Source organism: Andrographis paniculata, unplaced genomic scaffold (genome assembly GCF_009805555.1).
Source record: "Andrographis paniculata isolate CXL003 unplaced genomic scaffold, ASM980555v1 Contig52END, whole genome shotgun sequence".
Lineage (NCBI taxonomy): Eukaryota > Viridiplantae > Streptophyta > Magnoliopsida > Lamiales > Acanthaceae > Andrographis > Andrographis paniculata.
Window position 1 is genome coordinate 2,073,106 of NW_026137587.1, and position 22,502 is coordinate 2,095,607.

Consider the following 22,502-nt stretch of genomic DNA (forward strand, 5'->3'; position numbering starts at 1 on the left):
GTTACAATGATTATTTATCGTGCAATATATATATATATATATATATGGCTTTGTAAATTTTGATGTGTCAACAATTATTTTTGCTAGGGAACCAAACTATGTCTATGCGAGGCACTTACATTCTACTGCGACGACTTATGAGATTCAGGACGAGTTCAACAAGTTTGATACAATCCAGTATGATGGGGTGTTCTTGCGTAATAAAAAATATTGAAGCTTAAAGTCACATTTACATTCCAATAAAAATTAATAATACTGCCTCGACGCTTCAGGTCACCTGTCACACATGGTTCGTCTAATGTTACTTTTCCGTCAGGCCTGGTTTGCAAAGTATTAGGTTCGGCTGGGGGTTTACCTAGTGCGCACTCTCGGGTAACAACTGCGGGTTCCCACGTCATCCAAAAAAAAATAATAATAAAACTGCAAGTTGGGGATCAATTTCTACCTTTACATATGGAAATTACTCAATTATTAGTGTGCTGCAAGTATGATATGTAGGCATCATTAATATTTGAGAACTTTGAAATCATGCAATCATGATAACCTATACAATTTAGAAAATATCATATTGTATATTATATGGTCTTTCCAACATTCTAATATGATATTCAATGTATATTAAAATTTTGTCATTCACACACCATACAAGTTAACCATTCGGCTGAGCCTCTTTATTCACATCCTAAAGGGTTTGGGTCCAATCCCCATTGAACACAATATAGTGAGGAAAATTTTTTTGGGTTAGATTAGATTTATTATTTTGAGAAAAAAAAATGAAACTTTGACTTGATTATTACACCTAATTTATCCTTCTTGATTTATGTAAGTACAACTGACTATATTACTATTATTACTAATTATGAGTCGAGAGCTTATGCAGTTATAATTTACTAAATTACATTCTAAATTATGAGCACCAATTCATGACTCTAATTACAATTGACTAAATTATAATTTTCAGAAAGTATGAAATTCACTTCAAAGATTTGTGCAATTATACTTGACAAAATCAACTATGTCTCAAATTTAAAAATAATTATGAAAAAAAACAAAAAAATTAATTAAATTACCAAATCATTTTTTTTTTTTTCTGTGTGTGTAGATTGGGTTAATTTAGCAGTTTTTTAGCAGAAAAGGGGCTCCTCTTATGTTATAAGTTTCGTTACTACAACAATTTCAAAAATATTTTTCAATCTTCTATAAAAGAAAGAATTATAGTATGCTGAAAGAGGAATAGACAAATTTGAAAAATGATGTAATTAGATTTTTAAATTGCTAAATAAAAAAAAAAAACACATTTACTTTCAAATTAGATTTTTATTTTTATTTTTCGTTTGTGTGATTTCTCAAGGGAAAAGAATGACCTTATAAAATAATTATTTTGTGAAAGAAATATTTGGTTTGTATGTATAGATACACTTCCTTAATACTCTTCCTTGACTAAATTAAACTTATTACAAGTTGATGTTTTTACCCATTTCTTAAATCTGATTAGTTCATCTATATTTCTATCTAATAGTCATGATAAAATTATGGTGTAGCTGAATTCAGCACCATACCATGATTGTAATGTAAATGATAAACATCATATGCATGACTACAACAAAATTAGATATTAATTTGTTCCTCGAACATACCTTAATTAAGTGCTACTGCCATCGTCTTTGAGGGGTAGTGCCATGAATTCATAGATTGAGTAATCTACTACACCCTCCTGAACCAGAACCTTTAAGCTATCATTTCCCAAGCTTTCTTGTTCCTCCCATAGTTTGTATGCCGAATCCATAACAGACTTGCAACACTCTTTCAGATGAATTGTATGCAACGTTGGTATATCTCCAATATTACAAGGAATTTCCTCCAATGAACTTAAGTTCTTAAGTTCAAGATACTCGAGTTTAGGGTAGTGGCTTTGATCAGCTCTCCATTGCACTAGATCACAATCCACTATGATCAATACTTTTAATCGAAGAAACTCCCCTTCCGTGGGATCCCATTCGGGCCCTTCTGTAGTATCCCACAACATAAGATTTTCAAGATTGGGTAATGATCCAATAGTAGACAGAGATTTCCATTGAAATCTACTGCACCTCCTCAGAATCAGCATTTTTAGTGAATTTGGAAATGCAATGTTTTGCAATTGCACAGCACCTTTGACATATAGTGATTCGAGTTTCTGCAATCCGACAAGATTACCAAGACAAGCATTCGACCCTTTCATAACCTCATTATACCTTATTCCTAATTCCCTCATGTTAGGGATACCACCAAGAATTGCATCTGTAAGCTCAAAATTCAAAACAGTAGTAAGGGTATGCAGGCTTTTCAGGACAAAGATATCCTTCTCTTCAACATGAGAAGTTGGAGGATTAGGAAACACCACACGTTTGGCTTCAATAACTCTAAGTTGCGGCATATCCCAGATTTCAGATGGTAAATATACGACACTTGAATCACTTAAGTGCCAAAATGACAACGTTTGAAGGTTCCATAGCCAATGTACATTTGGAGGAGACACAAATTTCGGAAGCCTATACACTTCAACATTCACACTGCGTAATTTAGTGTGTTGCAGAAATGAATACAGGACCATGACCATTCTTAGTCCCTTAATATGCGAATAAATCACAGCACAGACACCACAAAAAAGAAGATTCCCTTGAGAACCTGGAGGAAAAAGTGATGCAGGTATCGGAATATTTATGGTTTCTTTGCCTTTGACACAACTTCCACATAGAAAACACACACTTCCCCCCTTCACTACTACTTGTACTCTTGGAGAGCACATAAAATGCTCTTTGTAAGATTCTGTCAAGCATAGGTCTCGCAAAAGGTCGTGGATGCCACAACTTAGTATTCTCTCCCTCAAAAAATCCTTTTCACGAGCAATGATTAGATTTCTATCAACAAGATCTTCCAAGTACCCTTTGGCAACCTCTTCCAAGCTTTCTGTTTCTCTTGCTTTAATGAAACCTTCGTCAACCCACAATCTCACTAACTTGTAGACATTAATTTCAGCATCTTCACGGAAAACTCTCATATAGAGGAAGCATGGCTTAAGATACAAAGGCAAATTATTATAGCTCAAAAGTAATATCTTTGAACAATGCTCGCTCTCACTTGCATTACCAAATGAACTCACATTTGCCGCAATAGGCTCCCAAGACTCTTTCCTCATGTCGGAATTTGCAAGTAGTCCTCCAATAACAGTAATCTCCAAAGGAAGTCCTTTGCAACTTCTCACAATCTTCCTTCCAACTTGCTCCAATTCCGGAAATGGACAATCATCTTCTTGAAAAACGGTTTGACAAAATAAATTCCAACTACTATTATCGTCTAGAAATGTCATCACATAAGGTTCACGAGAGCACAAACAAGTAGCCACATTTGATAACCTCGTGGTCATCAAGATCCGACTTTTATTCCCATTATTTGGAAAAAACCTCCTTAAATCATCCCAAGCTCCTGTAGTCCACATGTCATCCATTACAATCAAATATCTTCTCCCAAATAACTTTTTATGTAATGCTTCTCCAGGCCCATCTAATTGTGCATTACTTTTTTCAACTTTGCCTTCATTGATAAGGCCATGAAGGATGTCGTCAACGCAATAGTCCTGAGATATTGAAAGCCAAAGGCGAACATCGAAGTGTTCAACCATACATTTATCATCAAACACTTTTTTAGCTAGAGTAGTCTTACCAATACCACCCATCCCCACAATAGGTAGTATTTTGAGATTGGCTTCATCTTTAGTCAGTGCATTCATTATCCTACCGACATGTTCATCTAATCCAACTAATTTATTCTTGACACGTGAAGAAGCTGGAGTTGAAGATACACCATCAACAACAGAAGATCTGGTTTGTTTACCGAGTTGGGCGTCCTCTACTACCTTTTCAACAATTGATAGTTCTCTCTCGATGTCTTTAATCTTCTGAGCCAACCTCTCTAGATCGTCGTGGAAAGCTTTGCTTCCCATGTCACTACTTTCTTCAGAAAATGGCACCTGAAGTTGACCTGTGACATATAAGTCGAAAACTTCTTCCAACTCAAAACCAGTTTCAGCTATTTGCCTCCACAAAACTTCTATCTTCTGGTCTTTTCTTCCATAGTGAACTTCAAGGAAATCCAACAAGAAGTTGACACCTTTCTGGATGGATTTAATCTGTTTTAGATCCACATGAAGGCGACTATGATTTGCACGGTAATGAACATTATCAAGTACATGAGTAAGAGAAACCAATGATGCATAAGCAGCAACAGCCATCTCTCAAATGGTCCGAAATATTCAGCTTTCAGGCAGCTGAAAACAATGAAATTCTAAGCTACTGCAGAAAGATTTTGGCAAAAACATTGAAGAAACAGTCGCTGGTTCACTTGCAATATGAAGAAATAAGAACAATATTCTTTTTTTTAATTCTATAAGCTTTGAGCTTAATATGTCCAAGGAATCTTTATTTACAAATAACAAAATGTTTGATTTGTTAGGTATAGTGTGAAAAGAAAGAAAGGCCAAATTCCAACCTGAATAATTTATTTTATTGTGTTATCATGCTGAGTCATTATTGTACCTTTAATTCTAACACTTTGATTGAATGCAAATAAAAAATTTCCTTCAATAACAAACACGAGTATAGAAAATTGCAAGTGGTTAGGTAGAGAACATTAAAGATTAATTCCACCAACTTTATGGCATTATTTTTATGGGATTAAGTAAGTGTTCATGTCATTTTAGATCAATTTGAAGTGTTTGTTTATACACCCTTCATCCGCCAATTTTATATTTTATACCCATTTCATTTGTACGTCAGACAATTTCATGTGCACTTTGTAATTTACATATGAAATGGATATAAAATTGGCAGATGATGAGAGTATAATATTTTGAACATATATAATGTGAGATGAATATATATATATATATTATTGTAAATTGTAGTTAAATTCTAAAACAACTAAAAGAATGACTAAACAAAGTGCCTAACAATTAATCTTAAATTTCAATATGTTAGAAGAAAATCTATAGGTTAGATATTTAAATATTGAAAAACATGCATATTTTTACTTTTTTATGAATCTTAATCACTATAGAAAAGAAAAATACAAAATTGTGTGGGATAATTCCCTTGCAAATAAGTCATTTGTGAGGGAATTTGTGACCGGTTTTGTATCCCTAGCAAGCGGTCACAAATATTTTTGTGAGAGAACTTGAACAATTCAGTTTTTACTAGAGAAATTAAGAAAAGAAAAAAATCCCTTGCAAAATTCATACTTTTTCTACTATTATTTCTCTCACGAAGAACTAGATAGGCCGGAGTGAATAGCCCAAACTCGGCCAAGAATGTCCACGAGATGAAGAACACTTTAATTTGGATAAGGCAATGATAACTAAAAATGTGCGTGTGTGTGTTTACACAAGTCACAGGGATATATTCGAAAATCAGCGAGTGGAAATTTATATAAAAGTGATCGGATATAGAAATTTTGTGGTCGTAGACCCTGAGTAGTTATCATAATTCCCTAGCACAAAATCCATTCCCAATTTTCAAATTTTTTTTCCCCCCAAATCCTAATTCAATTAATACCAAATTTTAAATTCCTAATTTAGTTTATACTAATGAAATTTCATTCTTCTTCGCCTTGATAGTCTGATAGAGGCCGCTGGGAGGATGTCTCTGCCTTCCTATCAAGTAGACAGGTTGAACTGGATCCGGAATATGTAAGTGAGCTACAAAATTTACGGATCCTCTGCCTTCCTAATCATCATTTATCGTGTGAACAAATGAGCAATCAGGCCATTGATCAACTTCCATAAGAATTTCAAAGCCTTTTATTGTGTTCTTGCACTCGTTTCACACATCTATGTCGAGTAGCATCATGGACATAGGATAAACATTGAGCAAATATAATAAACTGCTCCGGCTGCGTGCATTTCCATCACCGGATCAACCGCAGCTTCCCAAAGTCATGACTTGGGAAGTACCTAGCTATGATGCTTCCCAAAGTCATGGTTAAAAATAAATATTTTTATTAAAAAGCTAATTCATAGTATTTTTGAAAATTTAGTTATAAATTAAAAAATAAAAAATTAAATATAAAAAGAAAATGTAATAAATATAATGATATTAGTTAAAAATAATTGTTGAACATAGAGTAATAATTAAAAGTAGAGTTTGTCAAAAATTACTAAAGCAGTCAAAATGAGTTGAGTGTCTCAGGCTTGTCCCACCTCACTTTTAATCCCGTTAAAATATAAACCTAAACGAGTCAACCCACGACAGGTCATAGGTTGAGAATGGATTAGCCTGTGGGCCAAATAAATGTAATAATTAATATTATCCGTCTTAACTAATATATATTTACAATTTATGTCAGTTACATTCAAAGATATCTTATTTTTTATTATAATAAAAGTAATCACATATTAATACAAAAATATATTTTATTTTTACATAAATTATAAATATACAATTATGTATACAATTAAAATTTGTAAGTGAAGTAAAGGAGAAAGTATTTACACATGCTGACACTTAGCAACATGTATTAGGCCTACCCGATCTCTAAAATATGATTTCAGCACATGATGCAAACCCAACCAAATATTTATGAGATTAGTGAAGGTATATTCTAACATGCTAGTTATCATCGTAGATATATATATATATATATATATATAACAAAAAAATAAAAAAAACTCGAAAACAAACTTCATGCTAATTTTTCATTTCGAGTTCGAGTCGATAAGATTTCATAAAAAGCATGCTTCAACTTTTAAAATTCTCAGCTCAACGGGTTCGTATTTTTTTAGGCTCGCGGCTTCAATTTGATTTTGACAATCAGCCCATACAATATTTAGTGATAAAAAATTTGTAATACAATACAACAAAACACAATGATAATTTTTCCTATGACCATTAATGACGAAATTAGGACTGATTGCAATAATCAATCAGGATAATATGTTTGTTACGTGTGAATATTCAACCACTTGATATTTTAAATACATATACACACATATATAAAATTGTTGGATTGAAATTGTGTACCTAGCTAGATTTCTTTTCGCAATTACCTAATCAATAAATTATTTCAGTATTTTGTTGACACATTAAGCCAAAAGGTTGTTGTATTCAAACATGCTTTTCATATTTTTTTCTATCTAAAATTTCCAAAAGCAGCAATTGATCGACTTCTAATTCAGTTTGGGTGCTAATACTTTTCAAGGGTAGCTGCAAATCTTATTCTCTTCAGCAAAAGCAGAATATCTTTTTCCTCTTCTTTTTCATCTTCTCCTCCAAGTGACAATATATATATTATTTCTTCAGTTTGCCATATTGTTTGTCTTGCTCGATCTATAGTGAAGTTGTAGAGCATCAACACAGACAACAATTATAAGTTAATTGAACACTTCTCAAACAACAAACTCGACTGGTTTCAACTTCTCCAAGTGAGTTCTTTTGCTCTCTCTCTCTCTGTGTGCCGGAGTCCTCCTTCGTAGCAGTCTGTGCTCCCAACTCTCTCGATTATTGAGGTATTGCTATTTATTATTTCAAAAACAAATATTACTCACATTTTCTATTATTGATGGTTTTGATTTCTGTCCTCCACAAGTGAATGAGAACTGTTTTTCCGACCTTTCTTTTGGAAAAAAAAAAAAAAAAAAATACTACCTTCATCGGTCTCGAATGGTCTGTTCGGTTTGAGGAATTTGGAGGGGAAGGGAGGCGAGGGAATAAGAAAAATTACAATTACCTTTGGTTCAATTCTTTTTAAAGAGGAGGGGAAGGTAAGGGAAGGGAACGAATATAAAATGAAGTTACCTTTGTTTCCTTCAAAGTCGGAGGAATTTGGAGAAAAGGGAAAGATGTTCATGTTTTTATTTTATAAAATTACTATTATATCCTTAAAATTACATATTATTTTATTTGTATCTAATTGTACATAAATTATATTATACAGTATATTATAACTAATAGTTAGTTATAATATTTTTAAATTTTATAATATAATTAAATTATAAAACAAAATTTTATATAAATTAAATTAAATTAAATTAATTTTATATTTAATTAAACCCTTAAAAGTTAGGTTTTAATTAATAAAATAAATTCATATCTATTATATTTATTTAACATTATAAACGATATTTATCTTTGTAATTTATTCTAGATAAATAAAAATTTTATATTAGAATGATTATTTTAGTATTAAATGATTCAATTTTTTTATATATAATTTTATTTTTATTTATATTTTATTTAAATGATATAAGTATATATATATTTATTTTGAAAAAAAGCTACTTTAATTTTTTTTATCAAAATTGATATTTTATTAATAAATTAATAAAATTTTATTAAATACTTTTCTTTTTCTTTTTTATTCTTTCTTTCTTTTTTTTTTTTAATACAATACATGATAAAAAAGTGAAATTATTATATTTTCCCTACCCTCTCTTATTTAACCAAACACAAAAATATTATTTACCCTTACCTCCCTCTCTTCCTTTCCATATGAACCAAAAACACTATTACAATTTTAATATTTTCTCCACTCCCCTCTCTTCAAATAAAATATCTCCCCTCCCCTACCTTTATTTGAATCAAACAGAGTGTCAAGAGTCTCGTTTAAGGGAAAATGATACAAATTCTTCTATTACTGTTTTTATAATACTATTATAATGATATTTGTATAAAAAAATTATACAAATATAAAGATATTTTTAGTGTTAAATACAAAGTAAATGGGACCCTTAAAGTAAGATGGAGGGAGTATATAATAATAAAACATGTAAATTATGCAGGCTGTTTTTCAACATGCTGAAAAATAGCTTCACTCATGTCTATCGCGGAATGTGCGACGAAAGCTGGATTAAAAACACGATGCATGATAACGCATAATATGAGGTGTCAAAGATATAATTTTTTTTCACCAAAATCAATAACGGAACTATGAGAATTAATTTGTCCCACACATTTCCATAGTTTGTATGATGACTAACAGCTACTGAATAAAACTTCAAAATTAGTGAAATGCTTCGACTGGAGGTTTACCAGAGCGCACTCGAAGAATAGTGTCTGCAGGTTCCATGTCATAAAAAAAATAGTGAAATGTGAACACAAACAATTTGTTTACGGTGTTTTGTTTAAATGTGACCAAATCTAAGAGTCCCAATCCGTGCTAAAAATCGACTATCTCACACAAAGGTATATGTCTTTTTTTCTACTCATAACAATTAAGGTGGACACCTCATAGACAATTTGAACTGATACAAATACCCAATCCATGCTAGGTAGGCCATTATGATGTGAAATTAACATTTAATCCCCAAAATAAATGCACAATACATGGCCGAACTAGGGTATCCTGATCCATTCGACTTCTATGCTCAAGCCAAAGATTTTTCAAAATCTTAAACAGCTTGACTTGCTTGATTCATGCATTTAAATTATTCATTACACAATAGGAATATGAGCTTCGAAATTACAAAATTTCCCAAGAACAACGGTAGAGTCATGTTGGAAAATCAGTTAATTACTTGATCGTTGAAATTTACCGATTAATTAGTGGTTGAAAATGCAATAAGCTGATAGACCAAAGTAAATAGGATAAAAAAATATGCTCTTTGGACTTGGGGTTAGGTATAGTCATTGGACTATACGAGTGTTTAGGGGACAATAAATTAATTAGTTATTTATCTCACACTAAAAGTTGCAACACAAATAAGTTGTGTTTAAATAGAACTTTATAAGTAGGGCATAAAGTGTGACTAAGGCATGGCAAGCCAGTGAGTCACACGTGCATGTGCTGCCCGTCTGGACTGGACAAAAAAATCATGAAATGAACTTGAGTCAAATATTATTTTGTCAAGTAAAAAACGATAAATAATTTTAGCCCAAAAATATATGTGCATGCATACATTATGATTTGAAATTTAGAATTTGAATATTATATATATGACCGTAAGTAAATTCGGTATTTATGGCCAGACATTACTGATATTTATTTTTCGTCGGTTACCGGCTGTTTCGGCTCGGGCATTTATTGTCCCACATGGTGGAAGTGCCTATAAAAGGCTTTCACAATTCCATTCTTCAAACATACCAAAACACTAATCTCCCTCTCTTCTTTCCGGCGAGATTTCTGGAAAGTTTCCGGTAACTCTCTTTTGTATTCATGTCTCCCGACACAATTCTCTTTCCCTCATTTTAGTTCGTCGGAGCTCTGAAATATTAGAGTGCCACCTAATCTGAAAATGATGTGTCATTTTATCTTTGAAAATTTTAAGTCACGAACTGGAGGCACTGTCAGGGCGTATTTATTTTGCGAAAAGAAGTTTTTACCTCGACTCGAAATAATTATCGAATTTATTTTGATAAATTATTATAATTATCAAATTTTATTTTGTCAATAATTGCTTGATATACTCGCTATATAATAATTTTGTAACAATCGCATAACAAATATTTTGATATATTGTAAGAATATCTTCGCTAAATCAAGTTGCCAACATCATGGATGTTGCAGGCAATTCGAATGTAAGCTCGGCCGGCGTCGACCTTCCTGTTGTATCGACATATTCCGGTCAGACTAAACAAAGTATGATTTCGAGTATTCCGATTTATGGCATTATAATTTATGACATATTAATTTAAATGCTGTAAAAAGATTAATATATCTCATTTTACTAAATATTAAACAAGTAAACACTAAAATCAAATTAGAAGTTTGTGTGGAGGCAAAAATAGCTAAATTAGTGTTTCCTTCGGTCGAAAGAAACACGAAACCAATGGAATTAATATCTTACAATATTTTCTTTGGGAAATTGTCTCAAACATCCTTTTGGAAATTGCCATAGACTCCATATTTTATTCTTGTGAAGGCTCACGATTTCTTTATCCAAGTTCTTTATTACATTCCAAGGAATTTGGGGAAAAAAAAATTGTATTGTATTTTGTTAGTGATTTTAGTGTAACTGGATTTATTCGAGACCAATGGCTACTGGGATTACGTGAAATTTAGGATGGGACGCATGGAGTGGGCGCTCGGAGAACCAAATTTTTTTGACATAATTTTGACTAGTGATGTATATCTAATTCCGGGAATGATATATGCAACTTTAGTCATGGGCATGAATAACTCTGTCATGCACCAATCTCGAATGTTAGTAATTAAGTTCAATGGAAAAAATATAATAGTTAATTTAGTCATGGTCTTGACTAAGTGGTATGTGCTATTATGAAAAATTTCTAGAATTTTAAATTCGAAATTATGTTTAGTTATGTTTAGTAATTTAGTCATGTGTCTAATAATATTTAAGATTATGAATTCAAACATATGTTTGAATTGAATCAACATATTAGTTCATTTTGAATTCAATCCCTTCATTTTGCAATTGAAAATTTAAATTGTTATATGTTTAATTTAAATAAAAATTTACTTGTGGTCTATAAATAGATATTGTTGGTCTCATTTTCGGAATGAGAAAAACATACAAATATTTTTATCCCTGCATAAATTATTGCCTCCATACACATCTATTACGAATGTTTATGTTATCACAATATTTTCTATCAAAATTCAAGATTGGACTTTGTATTATTCCAATATGTATTTTGTGTAACCCTTGGTAGGAATTGAGTCAAAATATCATATTAAAAAAGTTACCTTATCACGATAGAAAATTATATCCAGTCATTTTATTTCTAACACCAATTCCATCCCCAACAATTGAATATGATATTTTCAAGATGAACATGCCGTGAAACTCTCAATGACATAACGACCAAGTTTACCAAGCTTACAAAGTTCGATGTCATGGATTATTGTCGTTGGAAGAAGAAGATGTAGTTCTTTCTCACCACTTTCAAGGTCATTTTTGTCGTGCACACTCCATGCCCGATGAAACATAAGATGAAACATTGAAGAAAGCCCGTCACATGAGTAAATGTAATAATTATAACTAACTTTGTTATGATTACATTTTTAATGAAGTGTCAGATCAACATTTTGACACTTATAGCAACATGGATTCAACCAAAAAGCTTTGGGAAGAACTCAAATATAAATACATGGTTGAAGACGCATCGAAGAAGAAAATTTTGGTCAAAAACTTTAACAACTACAAAATGGTAGATTTGAGGCCTGTAATGGAACAATACAATGAGCTCTATCATATCTTTGGTCAGTTCATGTAGCACAACTTGAAAATGAATGAATCCATGGATATTTCATATATCATCAACAAGTTTCTGCGTGCATGGAAAGAATTTAAGCAAACACTTAAACACAATAAGAAGGAGTTGACACTTGTACAACTTTTTAGGCATCTATGCATAGAAGAATCTCTAAGAGCGCAGGAAAATAGTAAAGGCAATTATATTGCCGGAACTTCAAACATGGTTGAGAATTGAAAGAAGGACAAATCCTCAAAAGAAAGCAGTGGTCAGAAACACAAATTCAATTATTCTAACAAATGCTTTAATAAGAAAGCCAAAAATGGCTTGTTAGATTTGTGGTAAATTTAGGCACCTTAAATGCAATTTTCGTGTTAGAAAAGGAAGTTGTTATGCTAGCCTTAGCAAAGGAGAAAAAGAATCAAATGATCCTTCCCAAAACCAAGGGTTGGATTTAGTGAATGTTTGCAACAATTCGGGTAAGCATGTTGTATCACTTATTTCTAAAGCATTTTATATGAAAGATGATGTGTTTGCTTGGTGGATATAATCCGGCGCCACATCACATGTATGTAAAAATCATTTTTGGTTCAAAGATTATCATCACATGAACAATAGCTCGGTGTTGTACATGGGGGACAATCACGATGCTTCAATTCTTCGACATGAGAAATTGACATTGGAATTTAGTTCTAGGAAATATATTAGTTTGTGTAAAGCTTTCTATGTACCTAAATTACGTAAAATTTAGTGACGGGTCCTATATTAAATAAGTCTGCTAATAAACAAGTATTTGAGTCAGACAAGTACGTGTTGTCAAAACACAGTGTGTTCGTAGGATTTGGTTGTTGCAACCATGGAATGTTTATGTTGAATTTGTTTCTAATATTTCTTGCATAGTTTCCAAATCAAAGGGCAATTCATTCTTGTGGCATGCTAGACACATGAAAAATACTAGATATGTCTAAGGTGGATTTAATTTCTGAGATTGATGTTACAAAAAACAAGTGTTAAATTGTGCGTTAACAAAATCACAAAGAAACAACTTAAAGAGATCACTCGAGAATCTAAAATTCTTGAATTGATCCATAGTGATCTCTATAATTTTCTTTCAACACTGTCATTGGGAAATAAAAATTATGTTATGACCTACACAAATGATGCAACAAGGTATTTCTACGTGTATTTTTTCCATGCAAAGCATGAAGCTTTGGAAAAATTCAAGGTTTGTAAAACTGAAGTTGAACTAAAACTTGGTGCATCAATTAACACGTTGTTTACGGATTGAGGAAGGGATTATTTTGATTCCCTAATTTTCCAAACTGTTGGGATAATATGTGAAACTGCAGCTCCTTATACACCACAACAAAAGGTGTAGCCAAAAGGGAAAATACGGCGTTGAAAATGAAGGTAAATTCTATTATGTTATTTTCCGGTTTGAGTGAAGGATTTTGGGAAAAACTATGCTAACGGTTTGCTTTATATTAAATAGTGACCAAAAAAATGTAACAAAGTTACTCCCTATGAGCTTTGGTACAAGAAGCGGCCCAACTTAACAAATGAATCACACTATGCGATCTTCGATGAAGAACGTTTCACATTGTTGCCCAAACCTTTGTCTAGTGTCAAACCCACCAGGTATGATGACCACGAGAATGATAAGCATTTATCTTTGGATGTGACCGTATATGAAAATGGGGATGAAAATCAGTATGTTTATGAAATTAATCAGCGGGTTGAACTTCGAAAAAGTAAAAGGGCTAGAAAACCAAAGTCCTTAGGTCCCGACTTCCATCTTTATTTATTTTTAGGATCGGGAGATAAGATTGGATCTCCATATTAATATTGTTATATTTTAGGGGATAATCCAAGAACGTATAAAAAGGCCATGAGATCTCGGGATGCTTTCTTTCGGAAGGAAGCTATTAATGACGAGATTAACTCTATTTTAGAAAACAACACTTAGGTGTTGTCTGATATACCGCTAGGATGTAAGCCTTTGGGTTGCAAATGGAGTTTGAAAAGGAAAATAAAATATTATAGGAACATTGATAAATTTAAGGTTTGATTGGTCAACCAAAGGTTTAGACAAAAAGAAGGTATTCATGACTGCGGTATGTATACACCGGTTGTACGTATCACTACTATAAGATTGTTGGTTGGTTTGGCTGTAATTTACAATGTTTTTATCCATCAAATGAATGTTGATATAGTTTTCCTAAATGACTATTTTGGGGAGGAAGTGTACATGAAGCAACTAGAAGGTTTTATTGGATCAGGAAACAAACACAAGGCGTGTAAGCCTATTAAGACATTACATGTCTTGAAACAAGCTCCCAAACAATGGCATCAAATGTTTGATCAAGTTGTATTATCAAATAGTTTTGTTTTAAACCAATCGAACAAGTGTGTATATATAATAGGCTTGACAATAGTGGAAAAAGAGTTATCATTTGCTCATATGTTGATGGCACGTTGATCTTCGGGACAGATCAAAGAAAAGTAGATGAAACAAAAAGATTTCTCATATCTAAGTTCTCTACGTAGGACTTAGGAGTTGCCGACATGATTCTTGAAATTAAGTTTATTCAAGAACACAATGGAATTACAATTACACAATCGCATTACATTGAGAGCATTCTAAAAAAATTCAATTGTGAAATTTTACTCCAGTTGGCACACTTTGGGATCCTAGTGTGAAGTTTAATCCTATCACCGGGAAATCCGTCTCCCAACTTGAATATTGGAGGTCCATAGGTAGCTTCATGTATGCTATGACAAGTATAAAGATGGATATTGCAAATGTCGTGGGGAGATAAAGGCGATTTACTAGGTATCCAAGTATACATTAGTGGAAAACACTTAAAATAGTATTCACGAGCTTGAAGTTGACTATAAATTATGGCTTATCGTATATTGTTTTTTAAGGCAAATAATATAAAATAAAAAGAGAATAATAAAATATATGGGGATAATCAAAAAATATTCACTCAAAAAATATATATATATGTCAATTTACTTGCACATCATATATATATATAAACAATTCAAACTACTACCATAAATATATTAATTACCCTCATTAACTTCTAATTCAAATAATTCACAAATGACAATTAACTCACAAATTCAAATTCAAATTATTCATTAATAATATTTAATTAACCAATTCAATTATCATTTAATTAAAATTCAATTTAATTTTCCATCAAATGCCTCCCGTAAATTGAATTTGCTCTTAACTCCCAAAGCAGCAACATTTCTTAAGAAAGTGGGTCCACCAAGCGGTTTTGTGAAGATATCAGCCAACTGCTTTTCACTTGGGCAATATGTAATGTCAATGTCACCTTCATTAACAAGATCCCTTAAGAAGTGAAAGCGAAGACGGAGATGTGTTGATCTTCCATGAAAGACCGGATCTTTGGAAACAGAGATAGTCGATTTATTGTCACAGAACAATGTCGTAAGAGCATGCTCCTTGAAGCTCAAACTCTCAAGGATTCCTCTAAGCCACACAATTTGACTCCCAGCCAAAGATGCCGCTATGTACTCTGATTCGGTGGTGGAAAGTACCACAATTGGTTGTTTTTTCGAACTCCATGAAACAACTCCACCTCCAAGATTAAACACATAGCCAGATGTACTTCGAGAATCATCACAGCTTCCTTCCAAGTCACTATCCGTATAGCCAACAAGTTTGATGGGAACGTTAGCTTCATAATATATGCCATAATCCAATGTCCCTTTCACGTACCTTAAAATTCTTTTGGCAGCCTCCCAAGGATTCGAGAATGGCTTCTCCATGAATCTGCTAACCAAGCTCACAGCGAACATGATGTCAGGCTGAGTGGCTGTAAGGTACATCAAGTTTCCGATTAGGCTGCGAAACATTGTTGTGTCAACCATCTTTTCTTCTCCATTTTTGCTCAACTTCAAACCTGTTACGCAAGGGGTTGTTACTGGATTGGCATGTTCCATATTGAATTTTCTTAGAACCTCAACTGCATATTTTTCTTGAGAAATGAAAATTCCAGATTTTGATTGTTCAACCTTGATCCCAAGAAAATGATGCAATTCTCCCAAATGACTCATCTCAAATTCCTTCATTATAGCCGCTTTAAAATTCTCAAGCGTCTTCAAATCATTTCCAGTGAAGATAAGATCGTCAACATAAAGGCTCACAATCATAACACCGCCATTGTAATATTTTTGACATAGACAGTATGCTCGAGTGGGCATCTCTCAAAGCCAAACTTCAAGAAAAATTCATTAATGCTTCTGTACCATGCTCGAGGCGACTGCTTCAACCCATAAAGAGTTTTTATGAGTTTATAAACTTTGTGTTCCTCGCCTTTTCAAACAAATCCAGAAGGTTGCTCCAAGTAAATTTCTTCTTGAATAAATCCATTCAAGAATGCGGATTTCACATCCATTTGGAATAATTTCCAACCATTTTGAGCTGCAAGTGAAAGAATCAATCGAATCGTATCAAGCCTAGAAATGGGAGCAAATACCTCATTAAAGTCTTCTCCTTCTTTTTGCTTGTAGCCCTTCGCAACCAATCTTGCTTTATATTTGTTGACTGATCCATCAAGATTTGTTTTTGTCTTGAACACCCATTTTACACCAATTGGAGATTTATGTGGAGGCAAATTTGTAAGCTCCCAAGTGTCATTCTTCTCGATGGAATTAATCTCCTCTTTCATGGCTTGCACCCATTTCTTCTCCTTGGCTGCTTCTTCATACGAGATTGGATCTACCCCTGCAAAGAAAGTAAAGTACACTTGGTTTGGCCCATCAATCGCTTCAGTTTCATCGTAAAGTTCTCACATTGGCAGGTTCTTAATTTTGAAGATGTTGATACTCTGCAGCAAAACATTGGTGAAGAAGAACCCGCTGAAAATTCTGCAGCTCCAACGGCGAGAAGGACAAGGTTTGAAGGCAAATAATATAAAATAAAAGGAGAATAATAAAATATATGGGGATAATCAAGAAATATTCACTCAAAAAAATATATATATCAATTTACTTACACATCATATATATATATATAAACAATTCAAACTACTACCATAAATATATTAATTACCCTCATAACTTCTAATTCAAATAATTCACAAATGACAATTAATTCACAAATTCAAAATTCAAAATTCAAATTCAAATTATTCATTAATAATATTTAATTAACCAATTCAATTATCATTTAATTAAAATTTAATTTAATTTTCCATCAGTTTTCCCTTTAGTTTTGGAAGGGTACTCGAACACAAGTTGGATAAGTCATGTAGAAGATCATTCTTTCACCACTAGATGGACATTTTTGCTTGGGGCTGCCATTTGTTGGGCTTTCAAGAAGCAGAAGTGCATCACAAGTTTGATGATTGAATCTGAATTTGTAGCTTCATAACTTGATATATGAGATTCTATTATAGCCAAAACCGGTACCATCCATTTCTATTTGTTGTGATAGTGCTTCAACGATGTCTAAAGCTTATAGTGAAGTCTTAATGAGAAGTGTCGACACATAGGTATAAGACATAACTTGATTCGTGAGCTAATCATAAATGGGGTGATATCGGTTGAGTTTATTCGGTCGTAACATAATTTAGCAGATTGTTTGATGAAAGGGTTGACAAGAGACTTCGTGCACAAGTCGTCGATTGGTATGGGATTAAAGTTCATCTAAATTTTGCTAGTGTGAGACACCTAATTCTCTTCTAGCACAATGTTAGAAGCTAAATTAAATATGGAATGCTCATACCAGGGAGACTGGAATGCAATTTATTCAAACATCATGGGTATGCTTTCAAACCTGCTAGAACCGAAGGTTGAGATCATATCTCATAATAACCCCTTTCACTACAAGAAAAAATCATTTTTGTAACAGAACTTTTTTGTCTCTAAATCTACTTTTTCCGTTACTAATGACATTAGAGACGGAATTAGGAACGGAATTACGTTAGCTACGTGAACTTTAGGGACGGAATTCCGTTACAAATATATTATTTTTTTGTAGTGTTTGAAAAATTACTTATATAGGAGCAAGACTAAAGGAACTATTTCTACAAGCAGGAAGTTTTGCCACTTCAAGAAACTTAGGACTTGCTTTTGATGTGCTCGTGAATGGATATAGACACATGGCTTGTAAAGTGTCAAGTTAGAACCAAGAGAATTGTATGTTCATGTGTACACGACCTACATATATTCAAATGAGTTGAAAGGTTCAATCTTAAGGACACCTTGATTCTCGAATATTTGTAAAGTGTAACATACTAATGCGAAAATTGAATCTTGAAGATATTTTTCGTTTATTCATGGATTTATTGTCTATGGTTGAGATTTCTTTTATAAATAAATTGGAGATTATACTAAAGTCTAGGATGTTTCCATAGATAGTACAAGAAAAATAAGCAAAGTAATAATCATAAGGAAGATTTCATGGATTTGGAGGATCGTGAACAAAATATCCATGTGGGATTGAGGTTTTTGATAAGTAGAAGCCTGCATAGCAAGCTATTTGGGTTCCCAGGGATAGATTGGTATCGAGAATACGTATTACCAAAAATAAAAGAATATTAAAACAAAAACAACAGAAATTATTATTATTATTATTATTATTATTATTATTATTATTATTATTGTAAAATTATTCTATTTGAAATTTGAAAACATTATCCTTTATGATAAACTACAAACATTGAATGAGATTCTCCACTTTTACTTAAGTTTTTAGTGTTGACAGATTTTATGGAGTCTAAAACTGACTTGAAACTAATAATTGAAATGAGCCATAAATCTATATGGAACTAATCGTTCACAACTAAGATTTTTAAGCCACTTGAATTTGTTTGTATGATTTGTATCTTAATATTACTGATCTATAGAGTATTCAACATTACGTTGAAATTTGCATAGTAACTGCATATTTTTTGTCTTCGTATTTCAGATTTTAGAGCATTTGAGAGATGGCTGTAGCTGCCTATGCATCCTTGGTTTCTCTTACTCATGTCCTTGACAATGTTCATTACCGTGCTCAATGTCGTCGCCTTCATGTGGACATAAAACAGATTGAATCTCTTCTAGAAGATGTCAGTTTATTGTTGGAATTCATTGAAGTTCACTCTGAAAGAAGAGTCCCGAAGATAGAAGATCTGTGGAAACAAATATCCAATGCTTGTTATAAAGCAGAAATATTTTTTGATTTACATGTAGTGAATCAATTTCTTGTAGGATCTGAAGGACAAGATAATGATATGGGCTTCATAGCTTTCCAAAAAGATTTAGACAAAATGATCCAAAAGATTAGCTACATCAAGAGAGAGTTTTCAACGGTAGAAAATGCAGTGGAGGAGGTCAATGTGATAAGAAGGAAAACAACGATAAGTTCAATGTTCCAAGAACGAAAACAATCTAGAGCATTAGTTCCTACAAGAGGTTCTTCAGCCGCTAGTTCTTTCAGTGTCAAGAATATCATTGTGGGACTTGATGAAGATGTTCTGAAGATTAAGGGCGAGCTAGCTAGAGATGCGGCCAATCTCCAAATCATCCCCATCGTTGGAATGGGGGGTATTGGCAAGACTACTCTAGCTAAAAAAGTTTTTGAGGATAAATATACTGCTGAAACATTTGATGTGCGCATTTGGATTACAATATCTCAGGACTATAGCATTGGTGATATCCTTCAAGGTCTTATAAATGATGGGAAAGTTGAAAGAAGTGGTGGAAAATTAGATGGACCTGGCGAAGCATTGTACAAAATGTTATTTGCTAGAAGATACTTGATTGTAATGGATGATGTGTGGACTCAGAAAGCTTGGAATGATTTGAACAAATTCTTCCCAGATAATGGAAATGGAAGTCGGATTATAATTACCACTCGACTGAAACAAGTAGCTGGTTCTTTAGCCTCTCACGACCCTTATGTGATGACATTTTTAGATGAGAAGTCAAGTTGGAAAATATTTTGTCAAATTGCATTTGGAGAAGAAGACTGTCCGTATCGGAAATTGGAGCAATTTGGAAGAGAGATCGTAAAAAGTTGTAGAGGACTTCCTTTGGCAATTACTGTTCTAGCGGGGCTGCTTGCAAATTCTGGGATGAAGAAAGAAAATTGGAAACTAGTTGCTAAAAATGTAACTTCTTTTGGAAATTCAGGATATGATGAACATTGCTTGAAGGTACTGTCTTTAAGTTATACAAATTTGCCGATGCACCTTAAGCCATGTTTCCTCTTTTTGGGGTCTTATCCTGAAGATAGTATGATTGAGGTCAGTGTACTAATGCAAAAATGGATTGCTAATGGATTTCTAAGATCAGTGAACCATAAAAGTCTTGAGGAAACAGCCATGGAATTCATGAAAGATCTCCTTGCCAGGAATCTAATTTTTCTCCATGATCGGACAGATCCTCGTGAAATAGAAACGTGTGGTATACATGATCTGTTACGAGATCTATGTCTAAAGGAGATGGACAAGGAACATTTTAATAGAATACCAAAGGAGCAAGAATCAAAAATCATGGGACTAGTAACTCGGTGCTTTCTTTGTTGTAATGCCGCCACTGATGATAATCCGGTATCTGCCCCGAAATATGTTCTTGTATCCCCATCACCATCATCAAAAGATTCAAAACCAGTTTCTAGACGCATTTGCGGTCCTTGTGAAAGGATGTATCCACATGCTACAAGGGCGAGGATGGTGGGGGTGATGAGTAGTACACCTGGTCTATTATTCATGCATCCTACTCATGTTCGGTATGTTTCGCTGTTCAGTTATTTCCGGGTGGAATCTGTATTGCCATGTCTGCAGCTATTGTGGAATCTTCAGATTTTAAAGATAGAAACATTCATCTTTGGGGTGCCTAGACCAATAGTTTTTCCGAATGAAATTTGGGAAATGCCGCAACTTAGGCATATTGAAGTTAGCGGTCAGTGTAGAGCTATTTTTCCTGAAGCTGTAGTAGCTCCTGTTGATGGGAAATGTGTTGTTGTTCTCAAAGAATTTCAGACCCTTTCTGGAGTAATGAATTTCAAGTGCACAAATGATGTCTTGGACAGAATTCCAAATCTAAGGAAGTTGGAAATTTCATATGATCAAGAGTATGAAGGAAGCATGAGAGCATCGAATTATTTTCTTTCTAATCTTACCCAACTTCAAAAACTTCAGTCACTGGAAATATATAACCCACCAGAGAATAATATTACATTTCCAAGTTCTCTTAAAGAGTTGCGTTTGGAGAAAATGTAGGATTCCTTGGAGCAGTATGTCGACCATTGGCTCGCTGCCCAATCTTGAGAAACTTCGTTTGTTTAATGCTACTGAAGGGTCTGAATGGAAGCCTAATGAAGGGGAATTTCGTCAATTAAAAGAACTCGATATTTCATGTGCTTATCTAGTACAATGGGAAGCTGATTATATCCATTACCCTCTCCTCGAGTATCTTCGACTTTCTCATTCAGCTTTATTGGAAGAAATCCCTTTAGGCATTGGAGATATTCCAACATTATGTAGGATTAAATTGATTGGCTGCAACAGATCTGTTATTGATTCAGCAGCTCAAATATGGATGGAACAAGAGAGCATGGGAAATGAGACACTTGAGATTTTAGTCTTTAACAATACAAGTCTTCTCTATGCGGAAGAATGGATCTCAGTGAGTGATTTCATAACAAAAGACAGGGAAGAAGATGGCTCTGAAGATGATTTATAGGTATTTCAGAAGAACCAAACCCTAATTCTTTTCTCAAACTCTAATACTTGTGCTCATTAGTTTTCTTGCTTCAACTTGCTAGATTTCTCAGAGGTTTTGGTAAAGCATACAGTAAGCACATTTGCTTTATTAAAATGTTCATAATATCTTATGTTTCGTTTATGCACAAAATCCTCTTATATTAATTTTAAATATGAATAGAATACACATTATGTTTAAAAATGGCGAGTAAGAATCACAGGCATAGCTCTTTTTACTTTTGGATAGAAAGATTGTTATATTCAAATTTCATGGTAAAACATATATGTTTCGTTTATTTCTAATAAAACACAAGGGTGTAGTATGTATATACTATACCTTTATTTTCTAATATATTTATATATTTACAAATTTGACTTGTGTCAAATTTACAGGTTGAAGCATGAAGGCCAAATAAAAATGTGTGGTTTGGTAAGTTGCTATAAATTGTTGAAAAAGGACTGGTTGCGAAGCATAAAGATGATATTTTTTAGTGTTGATAATGTTCTCTTCTATTATCAGTTCTTTTTATTTTTATTTTTTTGTCGACTATGTATGATATTGGATATTATTCTGGACGTAGAATTGTTA

The 22,502-nt window shown here is 33.1% G+C and overlaps 2 protein-coding genes and 1 pseudogene across 2 annotated transcripts; 1 reads left to right on the forward strand and 2 right to left on the reverse strand.

Annotated features, from left to right (window-relative positions):
* Positions 1-1,370: 1,370 nt before the first annotated feature.
* Positions 1,371-4,436, reverse strand: LOC127254781 (putative late blight resistance protein homolog R1A-10). The gene has a single exon (XM_051280057.1). It carries the CDS (start codon positions 4,268-4,270, stop codon positions 1,643-1,645), a length of 2,628 nt encoding a protein of 875 aa, XP_051136014.1. The 5' UTR covers positions 4,271-4,436; the 3' UTR covers positions 1,371-1,642.
* A 2,776-nt stretch (positions 4,437-7,212) lies between these two features.
* LOC127254719 (putative late blight resistance protein homolog R1C-3) lies at positions 7,213-22,288 on the forward strand (annotated as a pseudogene).
* LOC127254377 (uncharacterized mitochondrial protein AtMg00810-like) lies at positions 15,375-16,370 on the reverse strand. The gene has a single exon (XM_051279469.1). It carries the CDS (start codon positions 16,368-16,370, stop codon positions 15,375-15,377), a length of 996 nt encoding a protein of 331 aa, XP_051135426.1.
* Positions 22,289-22,502: the final 214 nt, after the last annotated feature.

Bases quoted from the DNA above. Each gene is read 5' to 3' on its own strand.
- LOC127254377 (XM_051279469.1), bottom strand. From the start codon at position 16,370: ATGATTGTGAGCCTTTATGTTGACGATCTTATCTTCACTGGAAATGAT.
- LOC127254781 (XM_051280057.1), bottom strand. From the start codon at position 4,270: ATGGCTGTTGCTGCTTATGCATCATTGGTTTCTCTTACTCATGTACTT.